The following is a 23,060-nucleotide window of genomic DNA, read 5'->3' on the forward strand; positions in this document are numbered from 1 at the left end:
TTTGAGACAGAGTCTCGCTCTGTCACCCAGACTGGAGTGCAGTGGCGCAACCTCCGCCTCCTGGGTTCAAACGATTCTCGTGCCTCAGCCTCCCAAGTAGCTGGGATTACAGGCATGTGCCACCATGCCTGGCTGATTTTTGTATTTTTTTGTAGAGATGGGGTTTTGTCATGGTGCCCAGGCTGGTCTCGAACTCCTGGCCTAAGTGATAGGCCCGCCTCGGCCTCCCAAAGTGCTGGGATTACAGGTATGAGTCACTGTGCCCGGCCAATAATGATGATCTTGTTCTTTCTGTTTAATTTTACTGTCCCCAGCTTCTTAGCATCTGGGGATGTTTTTCCTGGCAGATATTCACTTACCATGACTTCTTCCAGAAGGGGTGTTGGTAGCTTTCATGTGACTATTTCTATTTCACTTTTCCATGTAACGAGTGATGCTGTTGGATTTCTCTTTTATTAATTCGATTTTTTCTGTCTCATCCTTTTGCTTTAGCCACATTGGGATTATCGTCTACCGAGGTATGTAACAGTAAGGAGGCTGGAATGTACAGGCATAGTGCTTTTGAAAATTTTCCCAACCAGAAATAACGTACAGGACTATCACTTTGTTTGTTTGTTTTTAAATGTATTTTGAAATACATTTTGGCTGGGCATGGTGGCTCATGCCTGTAATCCCAGCACTTTGGGAGGCGGAGGCAGGCAGATCACTTGAGGTCAGGAGTTCGAGACCAGCCTGGCCAACATGATGAAACCCTGTCTCTACTTAAAAATTTTAAAAATTAGCCAGGTGTGGTGGTACACACCTGTAATCCTAGCTACTCAGGGGGCTGAGGCAAGAGAATCGCTTGAACCCAGGAGGCAGAGGCTGCAGTGAGCCAAGATCACACCACTGCACTCCAGCCTGGGCGACAGAGCGAGACTCTGTCTCAAAAAATATAAATAAAGTATTTTTTTGGTGATGGTAGCAGTAGCACATTTGACCTAGGCAAGCTCCACGACTGGTGTTTGAATGAGAGAATGAAAATAAAGCAGGTCTTCAGTCAGATGGCACAATCTTGAATCTATCTCCACATAGGAACTTCCAGGGGATATGAAGAGTCTAAACTTGGATTGGGGCTCCCCAAACTTCCGAAGACACTATAATGGGGTGAACGGTGCCCTCTAGATGGGTGTATCTGTGAGATTATTAGTTGGTCGCCCAGGGTGGCAGACATTTACTTATTTAGAACCGAAGATGAGTGGTAGCTGTGTGTATTAAGGCTGGATTAATAGCTCAATTTGGCCATTGCAGCAAAGCTGCTATAGACGATGCATAAGGAATGAGTGTGATCACTCCAGGGGTGGCAACCACAGTTGCCTTTGACCATGACTTTTCTGCCCTGCCTCTCTGGTTGGCTGCAGGATGAAGGCGAGGACCCCTGGTACCAAAAAGCATGCAAGTGTGATTGCCAAGGAGGACCCAATGCTCTGTGGTCTGCAGGTGCCACCTCCTTGGACTGCATACCAGGTGAGTATCCCCTGCCCTTGGGATGGAACAGTCATTGGGAACACCCCATTTCTCTTCCTTTTTCCCACTCAGCTGAATTAACCTCCTGAACGCTACCCCCATCTTTAGAATGAAAGATGAATGGTAGCTGTGTGTATTTATTTATTACTATTATTAAGCCTATGTTAATGTGGGTTTTCTCCAGTTGTCCTCTGAACTTCGAATCTCACACTGGTCCCTGCTTCAACAAATAGTGTGATGTCAGTGTCCAGAAATAGCTCCCTAGATCTCCATGTCTCCAGGTTGGGATGGTAGGATGGGACCTAACTTTCAATGAAATCGATGAATGGGACTGATTGAAAATAAATCAATGGGTGGACGGGCACAGTGGCCCACGCCTGTAATCCCAGCACTTTGGGAGACCGAGGCGGGTGGACTGCTTGAGCTCAGGAGTTTGAGATTCACCTGGGCAACATGGTGACACCTTGTACTAAAAACACAAAAATTATCCGGGTGTGGTGGCTTGCACCTGTAGTCCCAGCTATTCAGGAGGCTGAGGTGGGAGCATTGCTTGAACCTGGGAGGTGGAGGTTGCAGTGAGTAGTGATCTCGTACCACTGCACTCCGGCCTGGATGACAGAGCAAGAGGCTGTCTCAAAAAAAAAAAAAAAAAAAAACGGGAAAGAAAAGACATTAATGCTAGTCAGCCTGGAATTTTGAAAAGAGCACAGGCTCTGGAGCCAGGAAGATGAGGGCTGGAATCCTGGCTGTGTCACATCTGAACTCTGGGACTGCCACTGTTTTCCTTGTCTGTCCAATGGAGGTGATGATAATACCATGTCTGGATACTGCTTGTTCACCAAACAGCCACGTGCTTCCCTCCCATTGCCCAGTCCCCTTGTAATTAATCAGGTGGTGCCATCCAAACAGCTCCAGCCAAAGTGAGCAGGCCACTTCCAAAATGGCACTGAAGGGCTGGCACTCAACTCTCTGGCTCTCCCTTTCCTGCTGTGAAGCCACCTGTTGAGATAGTGGCTTTTCCTGCAACCTGGTCTAAGGCTGATCACGTGGAGCAGAACCCCCTGCCTACCCACGGTAGACCAGTCGCCTGAGTGAAAAATAAACCTGTGTTTTGTGGAGCCTCTGAAATTTCCAGGCCAATTTGTTCTGCAGCTGATGTAGCCTACGTCTAAGACAGGGCCCAGCAAACTTTGTAAAGGAGGAGTAAGGAAATATTTGTGGCTTTGTGGACAAAATAGTCTGTCACAACTAGTCCATTCTGCCCTTGTGTTGGAAAGCAGTCATAAACAATATGTAAATGCTTAAGCATGGCTGGGTTCCAATAAAACTTTATTTACAAAACAAGCAGAGGGCCAGATGTGGCCCATGGGTCATAGTCTGTTGACCTCTGCTCTACGGGGTTGTCAACAAGGAATAAATAAGATGAGGCATTAAAGCAGCCTGTGGGGTACTAGCACACTGTTGAATAAAGGTTGGTTTCTTTTCTACCAGCCTCCTAAGAGCTCACACTCTGAGGAGGGAGTGAACAGATCCAATTTTCAGAGGCTTGGGCAGTCCCTGCAAATATTTGCAATGCTTAAATCCTTTCCATGCTCAGAGCTTGTTTTGCATGAAACTGGCCTTGCTGCCTCTCCAGGGTTATGATGGTATCGTGCCACTTCATTTACTTTACACAATTGCTTAATAATAGCTTCACCAGAGACAGGTTTGTGTGTCTGTGTGTGAGGCTCTTTTCATTATTTCATTAAATTTGCATTAAAAAAGCAAACTGCAATGTGTGTGTGGGAGGGTAGGGTACAATGGCTTCTACTGCGGGATTTTCCTATTTTCTGAAGGGGAAGTCATTTCTGAACTAAGTTTGTTTTCCAAGGGAACTGTAGGGTCCCAATCGTGAGGAAACCGATGGGCTTTTCCTATGGGACATCCCATCAGGCTCCATGGCATGAGCTCATGCAGCCATTAAATGTTGGTATGATTGACTCAGTCAATATTGACGCACCCTCATTCCATTTATAACTCAATTCACCCGTCTTTCAACATGTGCCTATGATGTGTCAGGCACTGACAAGGAGACAGAAATGAAGGCATTGTCTCCACCTTAGAGAAATTTACCATTTAGTGGTAACGAATGTTCTTTTCACTAGAGACATGAGACCTCCTGGAATTCCATTCCAACTAAGTTCTGTCTAAGAAGAAATTGAAAAGACATTGTTTATGTGGATTGGCTTCATTGACCCAATCAAGTTTGACACTTCAAGAATGGCCATGTGCAGCCTGGGCAACACGACAAAACCCCATCTCTGGATGGGGGGCATGGTGGCGTGTGCTTGTAGTCCCAGCTACTCGGGAGGCAAAGGTGGGAGGATTGCTTGAGCCTAGGAGGTTGAGGCTGCAGTGAGCCATAGTCATATCACTGCACTCCAGCCTGGGCAACAGACAGAGACCCTGTCCCAAAAAAAAAAAAAAAAAAGGAGAGAAGAGTCATGTGTTCGAGGGATGTGATGTTGACCGTGGTCCCCAAAGCTGTCTCCCCTACACAGCTGTCATGAGATTGAAGTTCAAAAATTAGAAATTCTTTTAGCTTAAGTGCTCTCCTCTCTCCACTGTTTTTTTTTTTTTTTTTTTTCTTTTTTCTTTTTTTGAGACGGACTCTCACTCTGTCTTCCAGGCTGGAGTGCAGTAGCGTGATCTCGGCTCACTGCAACCTCCACCTCCCAGGTTCAAGCAATTCTCCTGCCTCAGTCTCCTGAGTAGCTGGGACTACAGGTGCGCACTGCCAGGCCCAGCTGATTTTTTTGTATTTTAGTAGAGACGGGGTTTCACTGTGTTGCCCAGGCTGGTCTCGAACTCCTGAGCTCAGGCAATCCGCCCGCTCGGCCTCCCAAAGTGGTGGGATTACAGGCGTGAGCCACCGCACCTGGCCCTGGTTTTTGTTCTTAACAACGCAGATATTTTCAGAAAGGAAAATTCAACCTCAGCGTTAATGGTTGATTCATTGGTGTTAATTGGTTCCTCCATGAGATAGATGATTCAGGGCATCGGAACCAGCCACAGGCTTGCAAAAGTCACTTGCCCGTCAGTGCCACAGATTCTCATGGTATGTCAGGAGCGCAGCTTTGTTTGTCTGGGTCCTGTGAATCAGGGCTTCCCTCATAGCCTGTCTCGCGAAGACAGAGAACCCTGGAAAGCACAGAAGGACAGCAGGGTCACTCAGAGCTGCCAGGAGGTGCTAGCAGGTGCACTCTGGCTAATGCCCGGGCCCCCCATGGAGCAGAAGGCCACATGCATTCTGGCCTCCTAATCTTCACTTTAATGCTATTAAAAATACTAAAAGCTCTGTCTTTTCCACTGTTGAGCCAAGATTACCCCGGCACTCTGAGAGCAAAAAATAGGGTAGGGAAATTATCCAAAGTATAATAAATCCACTGGTTTGCTAACACTTCATTTTGATTCTAGATTTTCTCTTCTATATGATGTTTGAGCTTATAAACCATTCTTCCAGAAATATTATTCTACATATTTTCTCCTGTACTCTACTATATTGTCACATATATTCAAGTCTAATATCTATGCATAACACTTTTCACATCTGTGTGGAATCTCGTGTTAAGAAAGTCCCTGAATTCTGTGTTTCTTTAGATCTGCATTCTTTATAAGCCTGCCTACAAACCCAGAAAGTAGCCACTAACGTAAAAAGGCTAGAATATGAAATATACACAGCCTTGGGCTGGCAACATATTGCAAACATGCCTTCATCTATCTAATGATCACATCATGGCTCAGAAGAGCCATTTGAGCCACAGAAGATGTAGGCTTTTCCCTAAGGGTGAAATGAGTATAGAGACAGGTCTAATAGCTGCAATAACAAAGTGACATTGGGCAGAAAACTCAGGAAGGTCATATTCTGTGTGTATCTGATAAGGGTCCCCTCAGGTTTTGGCTCTGTTGCCCAAGCTGGAGTGCAGGGGCGCGATCTCGGCTCACTGCAACCTCTGCCTCCTGGGTTCAACAGATTCTCCTGTCTCAGCTTCCCAAGTAGCTGGGATTACAGGCACCCACCACTGCACTCGGCTAATTTTTGTATTTTTAGTAGAGATGGGGTTTCACCGTGTTGGCCAGGCTGGTCTTGAACTCCTGACCTCAGGTGATCCTCCCTCCTCAGCCTCCCAAAGTGCTGGGATTACAGGTGTGAGCCGCTGCACCCAGCCTAGGAGCCCCTTAATTCTTTCACAACATTATTGAGGTTGCCTTCTAGCATCTACTCAATTTATGGTTTCTTTTGATTAGGCCAGAGGTCACAGTCAGCGTCTACTTCTTCCCTGAGGCCTCTGCTGCCTGTTTCGAAATGCCATTTCCTATGCTCGTCCCCAGTGGGCACCCAAGATGGGCCGGCGGCATTTGTTAATTCATCCCTCCATCCATCTGTCTAGTCAGTATCTAGAGAGTGCCCAGCACCTGTGGGCATTCTGCTCAGCTGGGGGGAGAATGGAGAGGGAGGCAGGCAAGAGAAGATGGCAGTGAAGTACGCCTGAGGAGGAGGGGTGCGTGACAGGTGTGGAGGGTGCTGGGGAGGTAGCACCAGGGCCCCTCAGCCGGCTCAGGGCAGGCAGAGATCTGAAGGCTGAGGCGTGGGGGGGGGGGAGGGGGGGGGGGGTGGGGAGGGGAGGGGATGGCCTCAGGGAAGGCCTGCAGGCCACATGTGGACCTGAAAAGAGCTCAACCAGGCCCACAGAAGGAAGAGGAAAGGAGAAGAAGGAGTCAGGAAAAATCACAATAAAAGAACTGGAGTGTGCTCTTCTTCAGGGCACACACAGTGTGGGAAATGTCACATTTTCTATTTTTCCATGTTAGGAGAAATCTAGCCGGACTGCCCCCTTGTAATGGCCTGAGAGGAGTCTGCGGACAGGATTTTTGAAGGTCTTTTCTCCCCCTTTAGACTACATGAACCCCCCATGAGCTTGCGAGGGCAGCCTGACCACAGCCCCATTGGAAGGCGGATGTCTCGTGAGTGGCTCCTCTCCCTCTGAGCCAAACTCAGTCTGAGGGACCTTCCCAAGTTTTCTGAGCGTGCCCAGAGCTCAGGGCTCCCAGACCCATCCCAGTCCAGCCCCTCAGGGGAATCAAGTCCCTCCCAGCTGCGCTCAGACCCTCGCCACATCCCTGCTACTTTAGCTGGGGCTGTCACCTCCTTCTCTTGGGCAATGCGCTAATTTCTGGTGAGGCCTAGATCTTCCAGGTCCATAAACCTGAGGGATGCTGTTGACAAGGTTTCTCTCTCACATCCGTCTCTCTGTCTCTCTGTCTCTCTCTGTCTCTCACACACACACACACACACACACACACACACACACACACACACACACTTGCTCCTGCCTGGGGCAAGGAGAGCTGAGACCATTCATTAGTCACATGAAGCTGGCCTCATTCTCTGGAGGGTGTGGCGGGCGGGGGGTGTGGTGGTGGAGCGGGGGAGGGTAATGGGGACAGAACAGAGTAGGATAGAGGGGCATTGGACTTCCTCCCTATTGAGTCTTTGCCAGAAAAACATGCAAAATTCAAGAAGGTGTCAATGTAGTCTCACGAATTCACCTCCACCAATGTCATGTACCTGGTGCTTTTTGGCCAGATACTGTGCTCTACGAATTCTACAATCTCCAAATAGTTTCACTTAATCTTACAGCAATTTTATGAAGACAGGTACTATATCATGCCCCATTTCACAGATGAGGAGACTGAGACCCAGAGAGGTTAAGCAGCTGGCCTGCACACACACTGAGAGGGTGGGCCCCTACCCCAGGTGTCATTGGCTGGATGCAAGCCTGCTTGACCTTGACTGCCCATTACCATCACCGGCAGCCTCGTCCCAGTGCCCAGGCTAATGATGTCAGAATCCCTGGGGCTGTGGCCGGAACATCAGCATTTCTACAGCTCCTCAGGCAATTCCGAGGTGCAGCCCAGGCTGAGCCCCACCAGTCTAGAGTGTCTGCTTACCGGGTTGCTGGGTTATGCAGCTGAAAGCATCAGTGCCTCGGACCTGGAGTGTCGGGAATATGGAAGTGCCTCGGACCTGGAGCACTGGACAGGGAGCAGGACTGGAGGTTGGACGATGAAGGGCTCCGTCTGGGACATACGGAGTGTGAGGCTTCTTTGGGTCACCACGGCGGAAGTTTTCTCCTGGAAAATGTTCAGAGGGCAGTGGAATGAAGCTTGGGGCCCAGGAGTCAGGCATCGGCTCCCAGATACCAGCTAAAGCCAAGGTGACAGTGAGATTGTCATCTTCCCTGGGGAGTAGGTACAGCATCCACGTCTGGACACACGGGTCTTTAGATCGCAGTGAGTCACACATTCTCCGCTGCCTCAACAGGCCCTCCCAGGCTGTCAAGGCCGTCGGCCCTGGCCAGGTACACCCGCAGGCCTACAGACCGCTCTCAAGTGTTAGATGGGCTATTTGGGAAGAAATGGCAAAAGAGATGTGAAGGGGAAACAGACGAAGAAGAGCAAAGTGCAAAGAATAAGGTGACTGGGAGAGGTAGCACTGGCTTTTTCCCTTCCCCTCTGTCTACTCCCTCAGACTGGTGGCCCTGAGTGGGGGGGGAAAGAAAAAAGGACGTTCAGTCATCAAATGCTCAAAGTGGAGGGGCCTCAGAGACACCCAAGGTTAGAATTTTGCCCATGAAAAATCCCTGCCACCTGGTCCTGTGCCCCTCCTCCTGATCGCTTGGGCTTGTCTTCCCAGCTGGAGGGGTGTCGCGGGGGTGGAGGAGCCCTCCAGTCCACAGGCACTCAGTCCTCCGGATCTCCAGCCCACAGAATGTCTTCCTTGGCAGGCCAGGTTTTCAAAGTGCACTTTCCAAAATGAGCTTGTTAAAAATGCAGTTGCTCTGAGGTGGAGTCCTGGACACTGCATTCTGAATAAGCTCCCCTGATGCTTCGCCCGCCACACGAGGCATGATTGAGGGGCCCACAAACTGCTCCTCTTCTCTCTCCCGGAAATTGACATGATCGTAACAGACTCCCAAAGTCTTGAGTGCTCAATAAACTACAAATTCTGTGCCCGCACCCTCAGCCCCACAGAGCTGCACATACTAGTGGGATTGGGCCTATTCCTTTGGTGCATTGGGGCAGAAAGGAAGTTAAGCCTCCCTGGCCAGAGGCCTGAAGCTGGCCTGTTTTTAGCCTCTGGGGACAGGGCATGGCCATCTCTGCAAGCATGTTTCATTCAACTTTACTGGCTTTTGAAAAATTCTCCAGAGACTTCAGCCTTTGTTTTATGGTTACAGGTAATGGTGCCTCAGTGAATACGTTCAGCCCTTCAACCTGAACTCACATTTACAGATGGAGAAAATACTATGATTTGCCTTAATTGCAGTTTATCACTCATCATCAGAAAACTAGGAGAATGAGGTGGGAGGAGAGCTTGAGCCCAGGAGTCAGAGTTGCAGAGACTTATAACTGCACCATGGCACTCCAGCCTGTGCGACACAGCGAGACTGGGTCTCTAACAAAAAAAGGAAAATACATTTGCCATTTGTTTTCTGTAGAAATTCAGTTATGAACTGGGTTTGGTTATAAGTACAAGACCCCCTAAATACTGGCTTATTGATTTAGGAGTTTTAACTCACACGGTAAAAAAAAAAAAAAAAAAAAAAAAAAATTAGGGGTAAGGAGTTACAATACTTAAGGTTATCAAGGCTGAGGTCTCTGCAGTTTTGTTTTGTTTTGTTGTTTTGTTGTTTTGTTTTTTTGTTTTTTGTTTTGTTGAGACAGGGTCTGTCACCCAGGCTGGAATGCAGTGGTGTGATCATGGCTTACTGCAGCCACAGACTTCTGGGCTCAAGCAATCCTCCTGCCTCAGCCTCCCCTGGTAGCTGGAACTACAGGTGTGAGCCATGAGATGGGGTCTCCCTATGTTGCCCCAGGCTGATCTTGAACTCCTGGGCTCAAGTGATCCTCGCAAAGCACTGGGATTACAGGCATGAGCCACTGCACTTGGCCTCTGCAGTTCTCTTGGCCTTACCCACATGGTGCAAAATGGCTACTGTCACACCAGCCATCAGACGTAGTCTAGGCAACAGGAAGAAAGAAGGGGAAAGCAAAACCTGACCAGAAATCCCAGCAGGCAGTCTTTATATCTCATTGGTCAGAAGTTATGTCACGTGGGCACTTCTAACTGCAAAGGAGGCTGGGAAAGGCCCTTTATTCAGCTGGCTACATTGCTGCTCCCAATAAAAGGGGAGCTCTTTAGTAAAAAAGAAGGAGAGGCTGGGCGTGATGGCTCACATCTGTAATCCCCAGTGCCTTGGGAAGCTAAGACGGGTGGATCCCTTGAGCCCAGGAGTTCGAGACCAACCTGGGCAACATGGCAAAATCCCATCTCTACAAAAAATACAAAGATTAGCTGGGTGTGGTGGTGTGCACCCGTGGTCCCAGCTACTCGGGAGGCTGAGGCGGCAGGATCGCTTGCACTCTACTGCATTCCAGCCTAGGACAGGGTGAGACCCTGTCTCAAAAGAAAAAAAAAAAAGAAAAAGAAGGGGAGAATGAATGAATACTGGGTTGAAAATTGGCAGCCTCTGACCAGGTAACTCAAAACTGTGCCTGCCACTGCAGGCACCACCTCAGCTCACTGCAACCTCCGCCTCCTGGGTTCAAGTGATTCTCCTGCCTCAGCCTCCCAAGTAGCTGAAACCACAGGCACACACCACCATGCCCAGCTAATTTTTGTATTTTTAGTAGAGACGGGGTTTCACCATGTTGGCCAGGATGGTCTCGATCTCTTGACCTCGTGATCCGCCCACCTCGGCCTCTCAAAGTGCTGGGATTACAGGCGTGAGCCACAGCGCCCAACCTCAACACTGTTTTTATTGTGAGGGGACACACAGACGAGAGGAAGCAGGAGACAATTAACACAGAAGAACCACCTTTGGCTACTACCACTGGGAAAAAGCAGTTCCTTTTAGCTGTTTCTCACTCAACAGTCCCCCAGGCACATTTGACCCATTTTTTTTTTTTTTTTTTTATTAGACTGGTGAGAAAACTGCAATTTACAAGTAGGAAGTCACTCTCAATATCTCAATACATAATCGCCCTTCTTGCCTCTCACTGTGGTTTTGTCCCTATAATTGGCATCATCTACTGCCCAAGGACAATGAGAGACCTGACGTCATCAGGCAGGATGGTTAAGTCTGTGTTAATGGGGGAAATAAAGATGTATGGCATTTAAATATGGTATTTTACTCTGCACCTCTTGGTTTTTAGATCTCTAAGTTGGTGGAGGAGGTGAAGTATTTCTCAAAATTCTGCACACCCCTTGTGAAGTTGCCATAGAGCCACTTCCCTCTGCTTTTACAAAGGCTGTGAGTCTCTGTGGCAATTCCTTTACTTCATCCTTCATTCCTTTCTCGCATGAGTAGTGAACCGTTGAAGACCCAGCTGTAACCATTGTGAACCACAGAGACAGGTAAAGCCTTCTCCATCTCCGAAGCACATAGCAGATGGGTTTGTTTTGTTATTTCAGTCACCTGGTGCTTGTTGAGTATTGAGCTATGTGTTTCAATGTGAATTCTTTTTCCTTTCCCAGAATGCCCATATCACAAGCCCCTGGGTTTCGAGTCAGGGGAGGTCACACCAGACCAGATCACCTGCTCTAACCCGGAGCAGTATGTGGGCTGGTATTCCTCGTGGACTGCAAACAAGGCCCGGCTCAACAGTCAAGGCTTTGGGTAAGCAGGGCCCAGGGGATTTTTTTTCATGTGTTTTTTTTTAAAAAATAGGCCTCTCTACCAGCCTGGCCAATATAGTGAAACCCATCTCTACTAAAAATACAAAAAATTAGCTGGTGTGGTGGCACGTGCCTGTAATCCCAGCTATTCAGGAGGCTGAGGCAGGGGAATTGCTTGAACCTGGGAAGCGGAGGTTACAGTGAGCCGAGATCACACCACTGCACTATAGCCTGGGCGACAGAGTGAGACCCTGTCTCAAAAAAGAAAAAAAAAAATAGGTCTCTCTAATAAACAAATGACACAGAATGTACTCATGAGTGCTGCGGGAGAGATGAAGGAAGAAAGACCTCATCCATGCAGCCAGGGAAGGTTTTCTAAGGAAAACATATTTGACCTGTGACTTGAAGTTGGCCAGGTGAGGGAGGGGAAGAGGCGTGGGGTACAGCAGGTGCAAAAGCCCTGAGTTGGGATGATACCTGCAGGGTGTAGATGGGGAACATAAAGAGGGCAGCAAGGCTGAAGCACAGGTGAGACAAGGTGGAGAGGCAGGCAGAGGTCAGATGGTGCAGAACCTTAGAAGCCATGTTAGTGACTGGTCCGTACTGTAGGGATAATGGGAGGACCCTGAGTGCATATTAATTAGCATACAGATTCGTGCTATTGTAACAAAGAGCACCAAAGTATGGTGACTTAATATAGCAATGTGTTTCTTGCTCACTTAAAAGTTTCATTCATCAGTCAGGCACAGTGGCTTACGCCTGTAATCCTAGCACTTTGGGAAGCCGAGGTGGGCAGATTACCTGAGGTCAGGCGTTCAAGACCAGCCTAGTCAACATGGTGAAACCTCATCTCTACGAAAAATGTAAAAATTAGCTGGGCATGGTGGCGGGTGGCTATAATCCCAGCTACTTGGGAGGCTGAGACAGAAGAATTGCTTGAACCTGGGAGGCAGAGGTTGCAGTGAGCTGAGATTGTGTGCCACTGTACACCAGCCTGGGCAACAGAGCAACACTGTCTCAGAAAGAAAAAGTTTCATTCAGCAGTCTAGGGTCGTTATGGCAGCTTGATGGCATGAGGGGCCCAGACTCTACCTTGTTGTTCTGTCGTCCTTAACATGAAGCGTCTATGTTGGGGTCCAGAATGGTGTCTCTCTCTTCTACCATCACGTCCACATTCTAGTTGGTGGGGAGAAACAAAAGAGCAGCAGAGCGTGCATGATTTGCCTTTAAGAACACACACATATTCTATTGGCCACTTCTGCCCACATCCCATTGACCAGAGTTTGGTTAGGGGGCCCCACCTAGTTGCAAGGGAGACTAAGCAATGTCATCTTAGCTAGACAGCCGTTTGCCCAGATGAAACTCAGGGGTTCTATTACCAAATGAGGATGGGAAGGGAGTATCGGGTGATGATTAGCAGACTCTGCCGGATAAAGATTTCTAAGTCGAAGACGATTGCAAGCACATTTGTGTTTTAAGTTCTCTGGTTCCTGTGGGGCCAGAGCAATCCAGGGAGAGTAGTTGAGGTGTGGCAAGAAAGGAGGGGGCATGGGCTAGAGTGGTGGCGGTGGAGACCGACAGAAGTAGAGGAATTTGAGGCGCTTGGAGATGGAGCCGATAGATGGATTGGGCACTGGAGGTGGAGAGGAGGGGCTCAGGATGGTTCTCAGGTGGCCAACATGGACGCATGCGAGGATGGGGTTTACTCAGAGACGTGGGGTCTGAAAGCGGGATGGGGTGGGGGCACTTAGGGGCTCACATTGGGATGTGCTTCATCTGAGATGCTGAGAGGCATACAGAAGTCCTCTAGCTGGCAACTGAACTCTCTGGATTTGGGATTTAGGAAAGGTCTGGGATAGAAGTGAAAAGTCAGGAGCCACCCAAGGAGTAAGTCTGGAAAAAGAAGGGAAGGTGGCCCAGGGCTTAAGTCCTACAAAGTTAATTAAAATACACATTAAAGGGAAAAAAGGAGGCGGCGGGGGGGACTACTATAGGTTTCCACAATTTATGAGGAATGTAGCTAAAATAAACAAATTAGTTGCTTCAACGGTTATCTGGCTTGACGCTTGTCAAAGCCCTTCTAGATGCACATGGGTCAGTGCTCTGCATGAGGCAGGATGTCACCATCTGAGGGAAACACAAATAGGTGTGAAGAGAGTGAAATGTGCAGAAAGAATCATCCCGGGAGACGCATGCAGAGGGCAGGGGCTGGTGGTCTAACAGCCATGCACCTGCATGTTTTGCAGACAGACATGTTCAACTGCTCCCAAAGGCAATTTCAGCCACACTCTGAGGCATTTCTTTGACAAATTAATCTGGAAAGTTTTTCTCGGGAGGTGGAGATGCAGGGAGAGGGAGAATGAGATGCAAGTTAAGTACAACAGAAGCCGGACATTCCTAGGAGATAAGGCTCCGACTACAGCCCAGACTGCCCGAGCTTGGCAGGGGGCTCTTCGGATGTTGGCATCCCCTTGAAAGCCAGCACCTGCCGGCTTTTTGCAGACACGCACAGGGGAAGTCTCCCGGTGACTTGGTATGTTCTCGGCAGGTGCGCCTGGCTCTCCAAGTTCCAGGACAGTAGCCAGTGGTTACAGATAGATCTGAAGGAGATCAAGGTGATTTCAGGGATCCTTACCCAGGGGCGCTGTGACATCGATGAGTGGATGACCAAGTACAGCGTGCAGTACAGGACCGATGAGCGCCTGAACTGGATTTACTATAAGGACCAGACTGGAAATAACCGGGTAAGTTGGGCTTATCCCAAACCACCTTCAGCTCACACCCTCTGGGACTTCCCCTCCTGTCCCTGCACTCCTGTCACTGCCCTCTGTCAGAGCACTGACTCCGCGGCATGGTGGGTCATCTGCGCTTTCCCCCACAATGCGCTGTGCTCTCTTTCCTGGGCTGGCCTTGGTTCCCAGCACAGTTTGTTTGCAAATGAGTGCTACTCTTAAGTGCAAAGAAAAATTTGTCTGAGTTTCCGTATCAGTATGCAGTTGCCTGAATTCTTAAGACTGACCATTTGGACTATTTCAACTCACTGGATCATTGAACGCACTTTGCTTCAGGGGTGTTGTCTGATGTTATTGATGTGGGTAGAGAATCGTCCGTTTATAAAGATACGGCCTCTCCTATTGTTTGAGACTGACAGAGGGGAGCCTTTTGAGAACCTAGCAAGTTACCCATTAGCTAAATGGTTAAAAGGACTTCACCAGCACAAACACAGAGGAACTTAAACCTTTGGGCAACTCTACATCCTATTAATCTTTGTGGATTGAGACCGAAGTCTTCTTCACCATAGACTAAACACAGTAGACTTCTGACTATATATATATTTGCTATGAATAAAAATGAATTAAAAACTCACTAGCTCTTTGGAAATGTTAAACATCCTTTTGCCTAAGAGTAAGGAGTTCCCCAGGCTAATTTTGACATTTAATCAGGTTAAGTAGACGTGTACAGCTGAGATTCAGAAGGCTTTGTAAGTCTCTGATGACAATTTATACAGCAAGACATTCATGGGTTGTTTCAAGGACGTTCATGGGTTGTGTTCCTATTGAACACAATAGGAAAAACCATCTTGATACTTGGTCATTTCATTTTTATTCTTATTAGCTGGCTTCTCCAAAAGACATGAGAAGTTTTTCAAGCCCTGTGCTTCTGAAGGCCTTGAAGGTTCTTTGCAAAGGGGCACTTAACCCCTGCACTTGTGCAATCGGGTGGAGCCTGTTCCACCCTCCCCTCTCTTTACCTGGCTCTTGACTTGAATAGGCTCAAAGACAAACTGCAATAGAGAAGGCGGTGTGGGGCAGTGCCACTGCGGAGAAAGGCAAGAACATGGCAGACCAGGCCCTTCCCTTTTTGTGGATGGATGGGGCCAAATGCAACAGCCAGGTATTTTCAGGAGATAATCCCAGAAGGAAATGAAATGTCTTAGTGGCATCAGGCAGAGCACCATGACTTTGGTAAGAGGGCAAAGAATGATTTCTTTGGAAATAGCGTCAAACATCCGCAGCATGTTTTTACGTTACATCCTTAAAAACATTAAGCAAATCCCCTTTCTCTTTACTCTGGCACCACCTCCCCTTTCCAGAATCTTCGAGTTTGTATGTCTTTTTGTTTTGTTTTGTTTTTGAGATGGAGTCTCGCTCTGTTGCACAGGCTGGAGTGCAATGGCATGATCTCAGCTCACTGCAACCTCCACCTCCCGGGTTCAAGTAATTCTCCTGCCTCTGCCTCCAGAGTAGCTGGGATTATAGGCGCCCGCTACCGCACCTGGCTACTTTTTTTGTATTTTTAGTAGAAACGGGGTTTCACTGTGTTGGCCAGGCTGGTCTCGAACTCCTGACCTCAAACGATCTGCCCGCCTCCGCCTCCCAAAGTGCTGGGATTACAGGCGTGAGCCACTGCGCCTGGCCAAGTTTTTATGTTTTTTTAAGAAAACATTTTCCAAGTTGAAAAGGTACTCGTCACTTGTATCAAAATAGGAACACACATTTACGTTTTGGCTTACAACTCCTGAGCCAAGCACGGGTTTTCACTTGAGCCCTACTTTGGATACCTTTGGAACATGTAAGTGTGATGTGGGCCTTTTCAAAATGTCAAAATGCAAAGGATAAAAACTCAAAAGCGATGAGTCAAGAGGCATTTTGTAGCAGTGCCCTCCAGTAGAGCTTTCTGTGATGATGAAAATGTTCACATCTGCACTGTCCAATATGGCGGCCACTTGAAATGTGGTTCATGTGACCGAGGAACTGAATTTTTTATCTAATTTTAATTAATTGAAGTGTAAACAGACATATTGGCTAGTGGCCACCCTATTGGATGGTGCAGTGCCAGATGTTCCGAGAAAGTAGGTGTGATGACAATTACTCAAGGTCAGATTTTGGAGGGCACCCGCAAACTCTCTGTGCTTTAACCACTTTCTAATCATTTCTATAGTTAAAAGTTGGGGCTAGCTCCAGAAAGGAACCCTTCTTCCTTTTCCCTCCCCCGATGTGATGGTGACACGATTTCCTCCATCTCTCTAGGTTTTCTATGGCAACTCGGACCGCACCTCCACGGTTCAGAACCTGCTGCGGCCCCCCATCATCTCCCGCTTCATTCGCCTCATCCCGCTGGGCTGGCACGTCCGCATTGCCATCCGGATGGAGCTGCTGGAGTGCGTCAGCAAGTGTGCCTGATGCCTGCCTCAGCTTGGCGCCTGCTGGGGGGTGACCGGCGCAGAGCGGGGCCGTAGGGGACCCCCTCACACACCACTGGGATGAACAGGGCTATATTTTGCAAAGCAATTTTAACTGCAGTGCTGGGTAGATTTTTTTTTTTTTTTTTTTTTTTTAAGATATAGCTTTCTGATTTCAATGAAATAAAAATGAACTTATTCCCCAGTCAGGGCCAGAGAAAGTCAGAACAAAGAAAACGTCCCGAAAACCAATTTTCTTACAAAAGCCTAAGTAGCAGGGGTAATTTTCTGCTCATTTTTTGTCTCAGTGACACTGTGAAAGGTGCAGTCTCAGGGGAACACAAAGCAGTCCTGATAATTTGAAAATTCCTGTGCTTTACCACATTCAAGACAAAAACATACAGCTTCCTAAAGCCTGGCTTTGAATGCAGAAGGGAGCAGTTCCTCCTAGTTAACTTTCCACTAAATCATCGCCAAAGAGGACTTCAGAGCCCCGGGGAGGCAGCTGAGGCTCTCAAGGGTGACTGAATTGCAGGGATGAGTGTGGTGGGTGAGAATCCCAGTGTCCTGAGAGGCTATACGTGACAGATGACCAAAAGCCCAAGGTAGGGGTTTCCTGTGCTCGCAGTTCTCACCTTCAAGGCGGGTCTGGGCTTCCACCCTCATGAACACAGGGATTCGGGAGGGTCCAGAGTGCCCAATACACGCAGCTCCATTCTGCAATCCATTCCAGCAAATTCCCTGTGTCTGTGGTCACCATTTAGGTGATCACACAGGACAGGCTGCGCGTCCAAGTATACGTAGGGACCCCAAATGACCACAACACAGTACCATTGCCCTTTACCTAGGGCTACCATTTCCCAGCAAACCAAACGTAGTTCGAGAACAGCTGGCCCAGGAGCTACCACTGGCTACTCAGAGGAGGCTCATTAGTTGGCTACATGCTTCGCAGGAACTGGGAAGGACTCACATCATAAAAAGGACCATGTGGCTTTTCCCTGAAAGATTCTCGCCCTTCCACCCTCTGCCTTGCAAGACGCAAACTGCGCCTGCTCCTGAAAAGCTCTCTGGGAAGGAAGGGACCTGGCTTTCCGTTCCCGGAGGCGGCGCCTTAGATTGGGAGGCCTCATTGGCCACTTACAGCCCAGCCTGAGATTCCAGGCCCCTCCCAGGAAGAGGCTGTTAAACACGGGGGAGGGGCAGGAGCGGTATATGGAGAGGAGGTGGTGGAATCAGAGAATGAGGCTGCTCTAAAGACTGTCCTGGCCCCAGACACAGGGTAGTCTCCGCTAGCAGCTCATTTTCGAGTTACTTTTCGTTTTCAAATGCCAAGCCAAGTGATTAGACTCGCGCTAACACAGTCCTGGACAACGTATTCACCTTTTCTGTGAACAGGCAGCCTTCTAAAAGCCCCAAACATCCTCCTTGACGCTTTGGGGGCTCAATTATTTTATATCCAACCCAGCATCTTTCTAGTCCCCATGCTGTATGCTTGAACTTCGGAAAATGCTTTTCCCTGCCCAATCTTCTCTCAGATATAAACATATCACACAGGGTGTTGGGGCGGCGGCGGGGGGGTCGGGGGGGGGGGGAGAACGCATCCCTGGCCTTAGGACACAGGACAAATCTATTTTTGGATAGAAACGCCTGAACAGAGACCCTTATTTGGAAAGGTGAATTAACTTTGGTCACGACATGGACTGTCAGACAAAATGGCAGTATCCTAAGAGTTAAGGGCACATCAAACACAGGAGTTGAGACAGTGCAGTTCAGGGAAAAAGGAGAGGAGGAAACAGGCAGGGAGAAAGGCTCTCCAAATAATTGTTCATGTTGGAAACTCTTGTCACGGCTTTATTGAGATTAAGTTCATATACAGTTTGTATCCACTTAAAGTGTACAATTTGATGACTTTTGGTATATTCAGAGTTGTGCAACCATTATCACTAGATCAATTTTAGAAAATTTATCACCCCAAAGAGAAATCCTGCACCCATCCGCCATCACTCCCCAACCCATCGGCCACCACAAGCCCTCTGCAACCACAAATCGACTATCTCTACAGATTGGCCAATTCTGGACGTTTTACATAAATGAAATCATATAGTATGTGGTATTTCGTGACTGGCTTCTTTAACTTAGCATAGTGTTTTAAAGTTCATCCACGTTGTAACATGTGTATCACTACATCACTCCTTTTTATTGCTGAACATCATTGTTCAGTATCAATGTCAAGAGCACATTGTTATTTATCCATTCATCCATCGATGGAGATTTGGGTTTCCACTCTTTAGCAATTATGAATAATGCTGCTACGAACATTTGTGTGTAAGTTTTTGTGCAGATGTATGTTTTCATTTATCTTGGGTATACACCTAGGAGTAAAACTGCTGGGACACACACTCTTGTTTAATCTTTGGAGGAACTATTATCCCAAGTGGCTGCATCATTTTACATTTCCACCAGCAATGTAGGAGGTTTCCACTTTCTCCACATCCTCAGCAACACTTGGTACTGTCTGTCTTTGACTATACCTATAATGTGTGAAGTTGCATCTCAACTGTGGTTTTGATTTGCATTTCCCTAGTGACTAATGATGTTGAGCATCTTTTCATGTGTTTACTGGCCATTTGTACATCTTTGGAGAAACGTTCTTTCAGATCCTCTGCCCATTTTAAATCGGCTTACAACTTACTGAGTTTAAGAATTCTTTGTATATTCTAGGTATAATTCCCTTATTGGAGATGAATTGCAAATATTTTCTCCCATTCTGTGGATCTTTTTAACTCTCTTGATAGCGTCCTCTGAAGCACAAAATTTTAAACCTTTGATGAAGTCCAATTTCTTTTTCTCTTTGCTTGTGCTTTTGGTGTCATGTCTGAGAAACCACTGCCAAATCCAAGGTCAGGAAGATTTACCCCTATATTTTCTTCTAAGAGTTTTATAGTTCTGCCTCTTACAGTTAGATCTTTGATCCATTTTGAGTTAATTTTTGTATATGGTGTGAAATAGGAGTCCAACTTCATTCTTTTGCATGTGGATATCCAGTTGTCCCACCACTGTTTGCTGAAAAGACTGTTCTTTCCTCCATTGAATAATTTTGGCACCCTTGTCAAAAAACAATTGACCATGAATTGAGAGGGTTTATTTCTGGAACCCAAATTCTATTATCTCATTTTCTTCATTATTGTAGCTTTGTAGTAAGTTTTGAAATTGGGGCATATGAGTCCTCCAACTTTGCTCTTCAGGATTGTTTTGGCTATTCTGGGTTCCTTGAATTTCCATATGAATTATAACTAACTTGTCCGTCATTGCAAAGAAGCCAGCTGGGATTTCACATTGAAAACTGCTCAAAACTTCAGAATTTAATACACAGTAAGATATATGATTCGTAGGACATTTATCTGCAGGTAATTTGCTTACAACAGCATACTATTTACTTCATTCAATTCATATGACAGAATGTATAAACATAAAAACTTTTATTGAGGGAAATCTGAAGCCTAATAGAATCTTGCTGTCAAACACACAAACTATGCTTGCAGTATCATTTCTTTTGTGGGGGAAACTTTCAATTAAAAATTATATATAATGTAGGAAAAACTCACTCTTACCTTATTTTAACATATTTACTTTTATTTTTAGAAATGCTAGAGCGCAGTCTACACTGGAGATTGTTTAAAAATTGCAGTAAAATATACACAACATTTGCAGATTTTTAAATAATTAAATGAAATGTTACGAACAAAGAAGTAGCATTAAGTGTTGCCAATATTAAGAAAAAAAAATCTGAGTTGATTCGGGTACTCTGTGTGGGAGGAGGTTACTTGGACAAAGCAAAGGTATTTCCCAGATAGAGGTACTGCTATGAATCCATTCTCAGAGCCCAGAAGATTGAACCCCTAAAGTGACCCTTGGAATGGATGCTCACAGAACCCCGTCTTTCTGTCCACTTGGGGCTTGGTTGCTAAGGCCCACTGACAAACAGCTTACAAGGACTGTCACTTCCCCTGTGGTCCCAAGAGTAGTTCCATGATGGGTCATTCTTAAGTCCAACCTTACAGGGCTGATAAGAAGATTAAGTAAGCTACATGCATCTAAATGGCTTTGCGGACACCTACTGAGCTCTGTGTAACTGGCATTAAAGATTCAGTGATGTTCCTTCTCAATTTTCTGAAACTGCCAATTGGGGCAGAAGCAATAGCAATGTTTTATAATAGCAATAATGTTATAAGAGCTCATATTTCTTGAGTCTCTGTCAAGTGCTCTGCAGGTTATTATCTCATTAAATCTTCACAACAACACTGAGGTAGGTACTATGATTACCTCCATTTAAAAATAAGGAAACTGAGGCATAGTGAAGTGAAGTGCCTTGCTTCAAGTCACACGAGATGTAGGAGATGGAGCCAAGACTCCACCCAGGCAACCGGACTCTATATCCTGGGGATTTATTTATTTATTTATTTATGAAATGGCATCTCACTGTGTCGTCCAGGCTGGAGTGCAGTGGTGTGATCTTGGCTCACTGCAACCTCCGCCTTTTGGGTTCAAGTGATTCTCCTGCCTTAGCCACCCGGGCGGCTGGGATAAAAGGCACGCACCACCACGCCCGCCAGGAATTTAAATTTTTTTTTTTTTTTTATAAGTCGTCTCGCTCTGTTGCCAGGCTGGAGTGCAGTGGCGTGATCTCAGCTCACTGCAACCTCCACCTTTCGGGTTCAAGTGATTCTCCTGCCTCAGCCTCCCAAGCAGCTGGGATTACAGGCACGTACCACCACACCCAATTTTTGTATTTTTAGTAGAGATGGGGTTCCATCATGTTGGCCAGGCTGGTCTCGAACTCCTGACTTGAGGTGATCTGCCCGTCTCAGCCTCCCACAGTGCTGGGATTACAGGCGTGAGCCACCGCCCGGCCCTAATTTTTGTATTTTTGGTACAGATGGGGTTTCTCCATGTTGGCCAGGCTGGTCTCGAATTCCTGACTTCAGGTGATCTGCCCATCTCAGCCTCCCACAGTGCTGGGATTACAGGCGTGAGCCGCTGCGCCTGGCCTGATCCTGGACTTTTAAGCCGCATCCCCAGAGGACCTCCAGCGACTTGTTTCAATGAAGTGTTCTATTCTCAAATCACATCAATTACCATCTGCTGGGAAAGGGGATGGAAGGTGGCACATAAATTGTTGCGAGCTTTCAGAGAAGAATATGTTACACATTGTGGGGACTTGTTACCTGCTCTAATTAGTACACTTATTCCATAAGTGTAGATAGCCATTTCCTAGCCATTTCTAAGTCTGTTACCCTTTCCTTCACTCGACTAAGTTGTCTTTATCTCTGCACCTAGAGTAAACTTTAGACAAAGTTTTTAATATACTCTGTATTGGAAACTGTTTTTAAAAATTTAAACCTTGGAGTTACTTGAATAAACCTGAATTACTAAAGGGAAACAACTCTGATTGTGACCACCATTCCACTCCATGTCAGTTTCCATACATGGAGGTGCAGTGACTTTTAAGGGTATATGGGCTTTACAATGAACATATTCGGCCTCAAATCCTGGCCCTGCCACTTCCAAACTGGGTGACCCTGGACAGGTTAATGTCAAGTATGAAAATCTGTTTCCTCATTTACGAAAAGGGGATAATAATAGTACCTGTTTCACTGGGTTGTTGTGAAAATAACAATAAAAAAGCAAAACACTTGGGCATTGTGCCTGGCCACAGTAAGTGCTATGAACATTAAAAAGTATAAGCACCAAATACTTTGATTCAGTCGTGATAAGATTATAGTTGAAAGCACAGGCCACAAGTTTCCATGTCACTTAAAGAGACAGAGTGAAGAACTGGTTGACACAGTACTTTTAAGAATGGAAAGCACTGACTTTCAGCTCCTACCCTTTGTTTAGAAAGACAAAGAAAGCTGGAGAATGTTTTATATGTAAGTTACCACAAAAGCTAAGTTCTTTCCCTCCTGATTGAACATGTACTTGGTTGGTCTTACCTTAAATGATGAAACTGAGGACCTAAAACAGGGGTTAGTAAACCATGGCCTGTTTCTATAAGTAACGTTTTATGGGACCACAGCCACAACTTTCTGATTTACATATCATCCATGCAGCTTCTGCACTACAAAGGCAGCTGAGTAGTGGTGACAGGGAACCGAAGGGCCACAGAGCCCCCAATATTTACCATCTGGCCCTTTACAGAAAAAGCTTGCTCACCTCTCCTCTAGAATGAAAAAACCCTTATTAAGCTGTCCATCTTTGCTTTCTCCATAGCACTTAGCACAAGATTGGCCTCTCTTCCCATCCTCCTCTACCACGTGAGTGTCTAGCGACGTGCAAAGGTGACAACACTCAAGTATAAAATAAACCAAAGTTTTCAAAATGCCATAAGGGAAAAAAAGCTTTATAAATAGGAAAACAAAGATCAACATCATTAAGTTACAGGATTTGCCTAGTTTTACATTAATTTCTCTTAAACTGATTACAACCTCAAAGGCCCATCATCCTTTATTTGAATTCGAATGCATTCTTTCTTCCCAAGAAGGAACTAAAATGGAGCTGTTCCCAGTTCAAACACAAGGACCACAGTGCTCAAGATTGGGACGGCCTGGCAGTCACATCAGTCAGTGCAAAATCCGCATTTTATTAAAGACA

General features: G+C 46.7%; 2 protein-coding genes across 2 annotated transcripts in view; one reads left to right on the forward strand and one right to left on the reverse strand.

The window, feature by feature from the left end:
- Positions 1–18,734, forward strand: part of RS1 (retinoschisin 1) — a 30,749-nt gene extending 12,015 nt beyond the window's left edge. The window contains exons 2-6 of the mRNA XM_023199005.2: positions 493–518; positions 1,401–1,506; positions 11,087–11,228; positions 13,776–13,971; positions 16,258–18,734. Of these exons, the coding sequence (XP_023054773.1) occupies positions 493–518; positions 1,401–1,506; positions 11,087–11,228; positions 13,776–13,971; positions 16,258–16,410 (623 nt within the window). The 3' untranslated portion in view covers positions 16,411–18,734. The remainder of the gene's footprint in view (positions 1–492; positions 519–1,400; positions 1,507–11,086; positions 11,229–13,775; positions 13,972–16,257) is intronic.
- CDKL5 (cyclin dependent kinase like 5) overlaps positions 4,329–23,060 on the reverse strand; it is a 228,186-nt gene continuing 209,454 nt past the window's right edge. Inside the window, exons 19-21 of the mRNA XM_023199004.1 lie at positions 12,320–12,403; positions 7,498–7,680; positions 4,329–4,686 (exon numbers count right to left, since the gene is read on the reverse strand). Of these exons, the coding sequence (XP_023054772.1) occupies positions 4,583–4,686; positions 7,498–7,680; positions 12,320–12,403 (371 nt within the window). The 3' untranslated portion in view covers positions 4,329–4,582. The remainder of the gene's footprint in view (positions 4,687–7,497; positions 7,681–12,319; positions 12,404–23,060) is intronic.

This window comes from Piliocolobus tephrosceles, chromosome Y (genome assembly GCF_002776525.5).
Source record: "Piliocolobus tephrosceles isolate RC106 chromosome Y, ASM277652v3, whole genome shotgun sequence".
NCBI lineage: Eukaryota > Metazoa > Chordata > Mammalia > Primates > Cercopithecidae > Piliocolobus > Piliocolobus tephrosceles.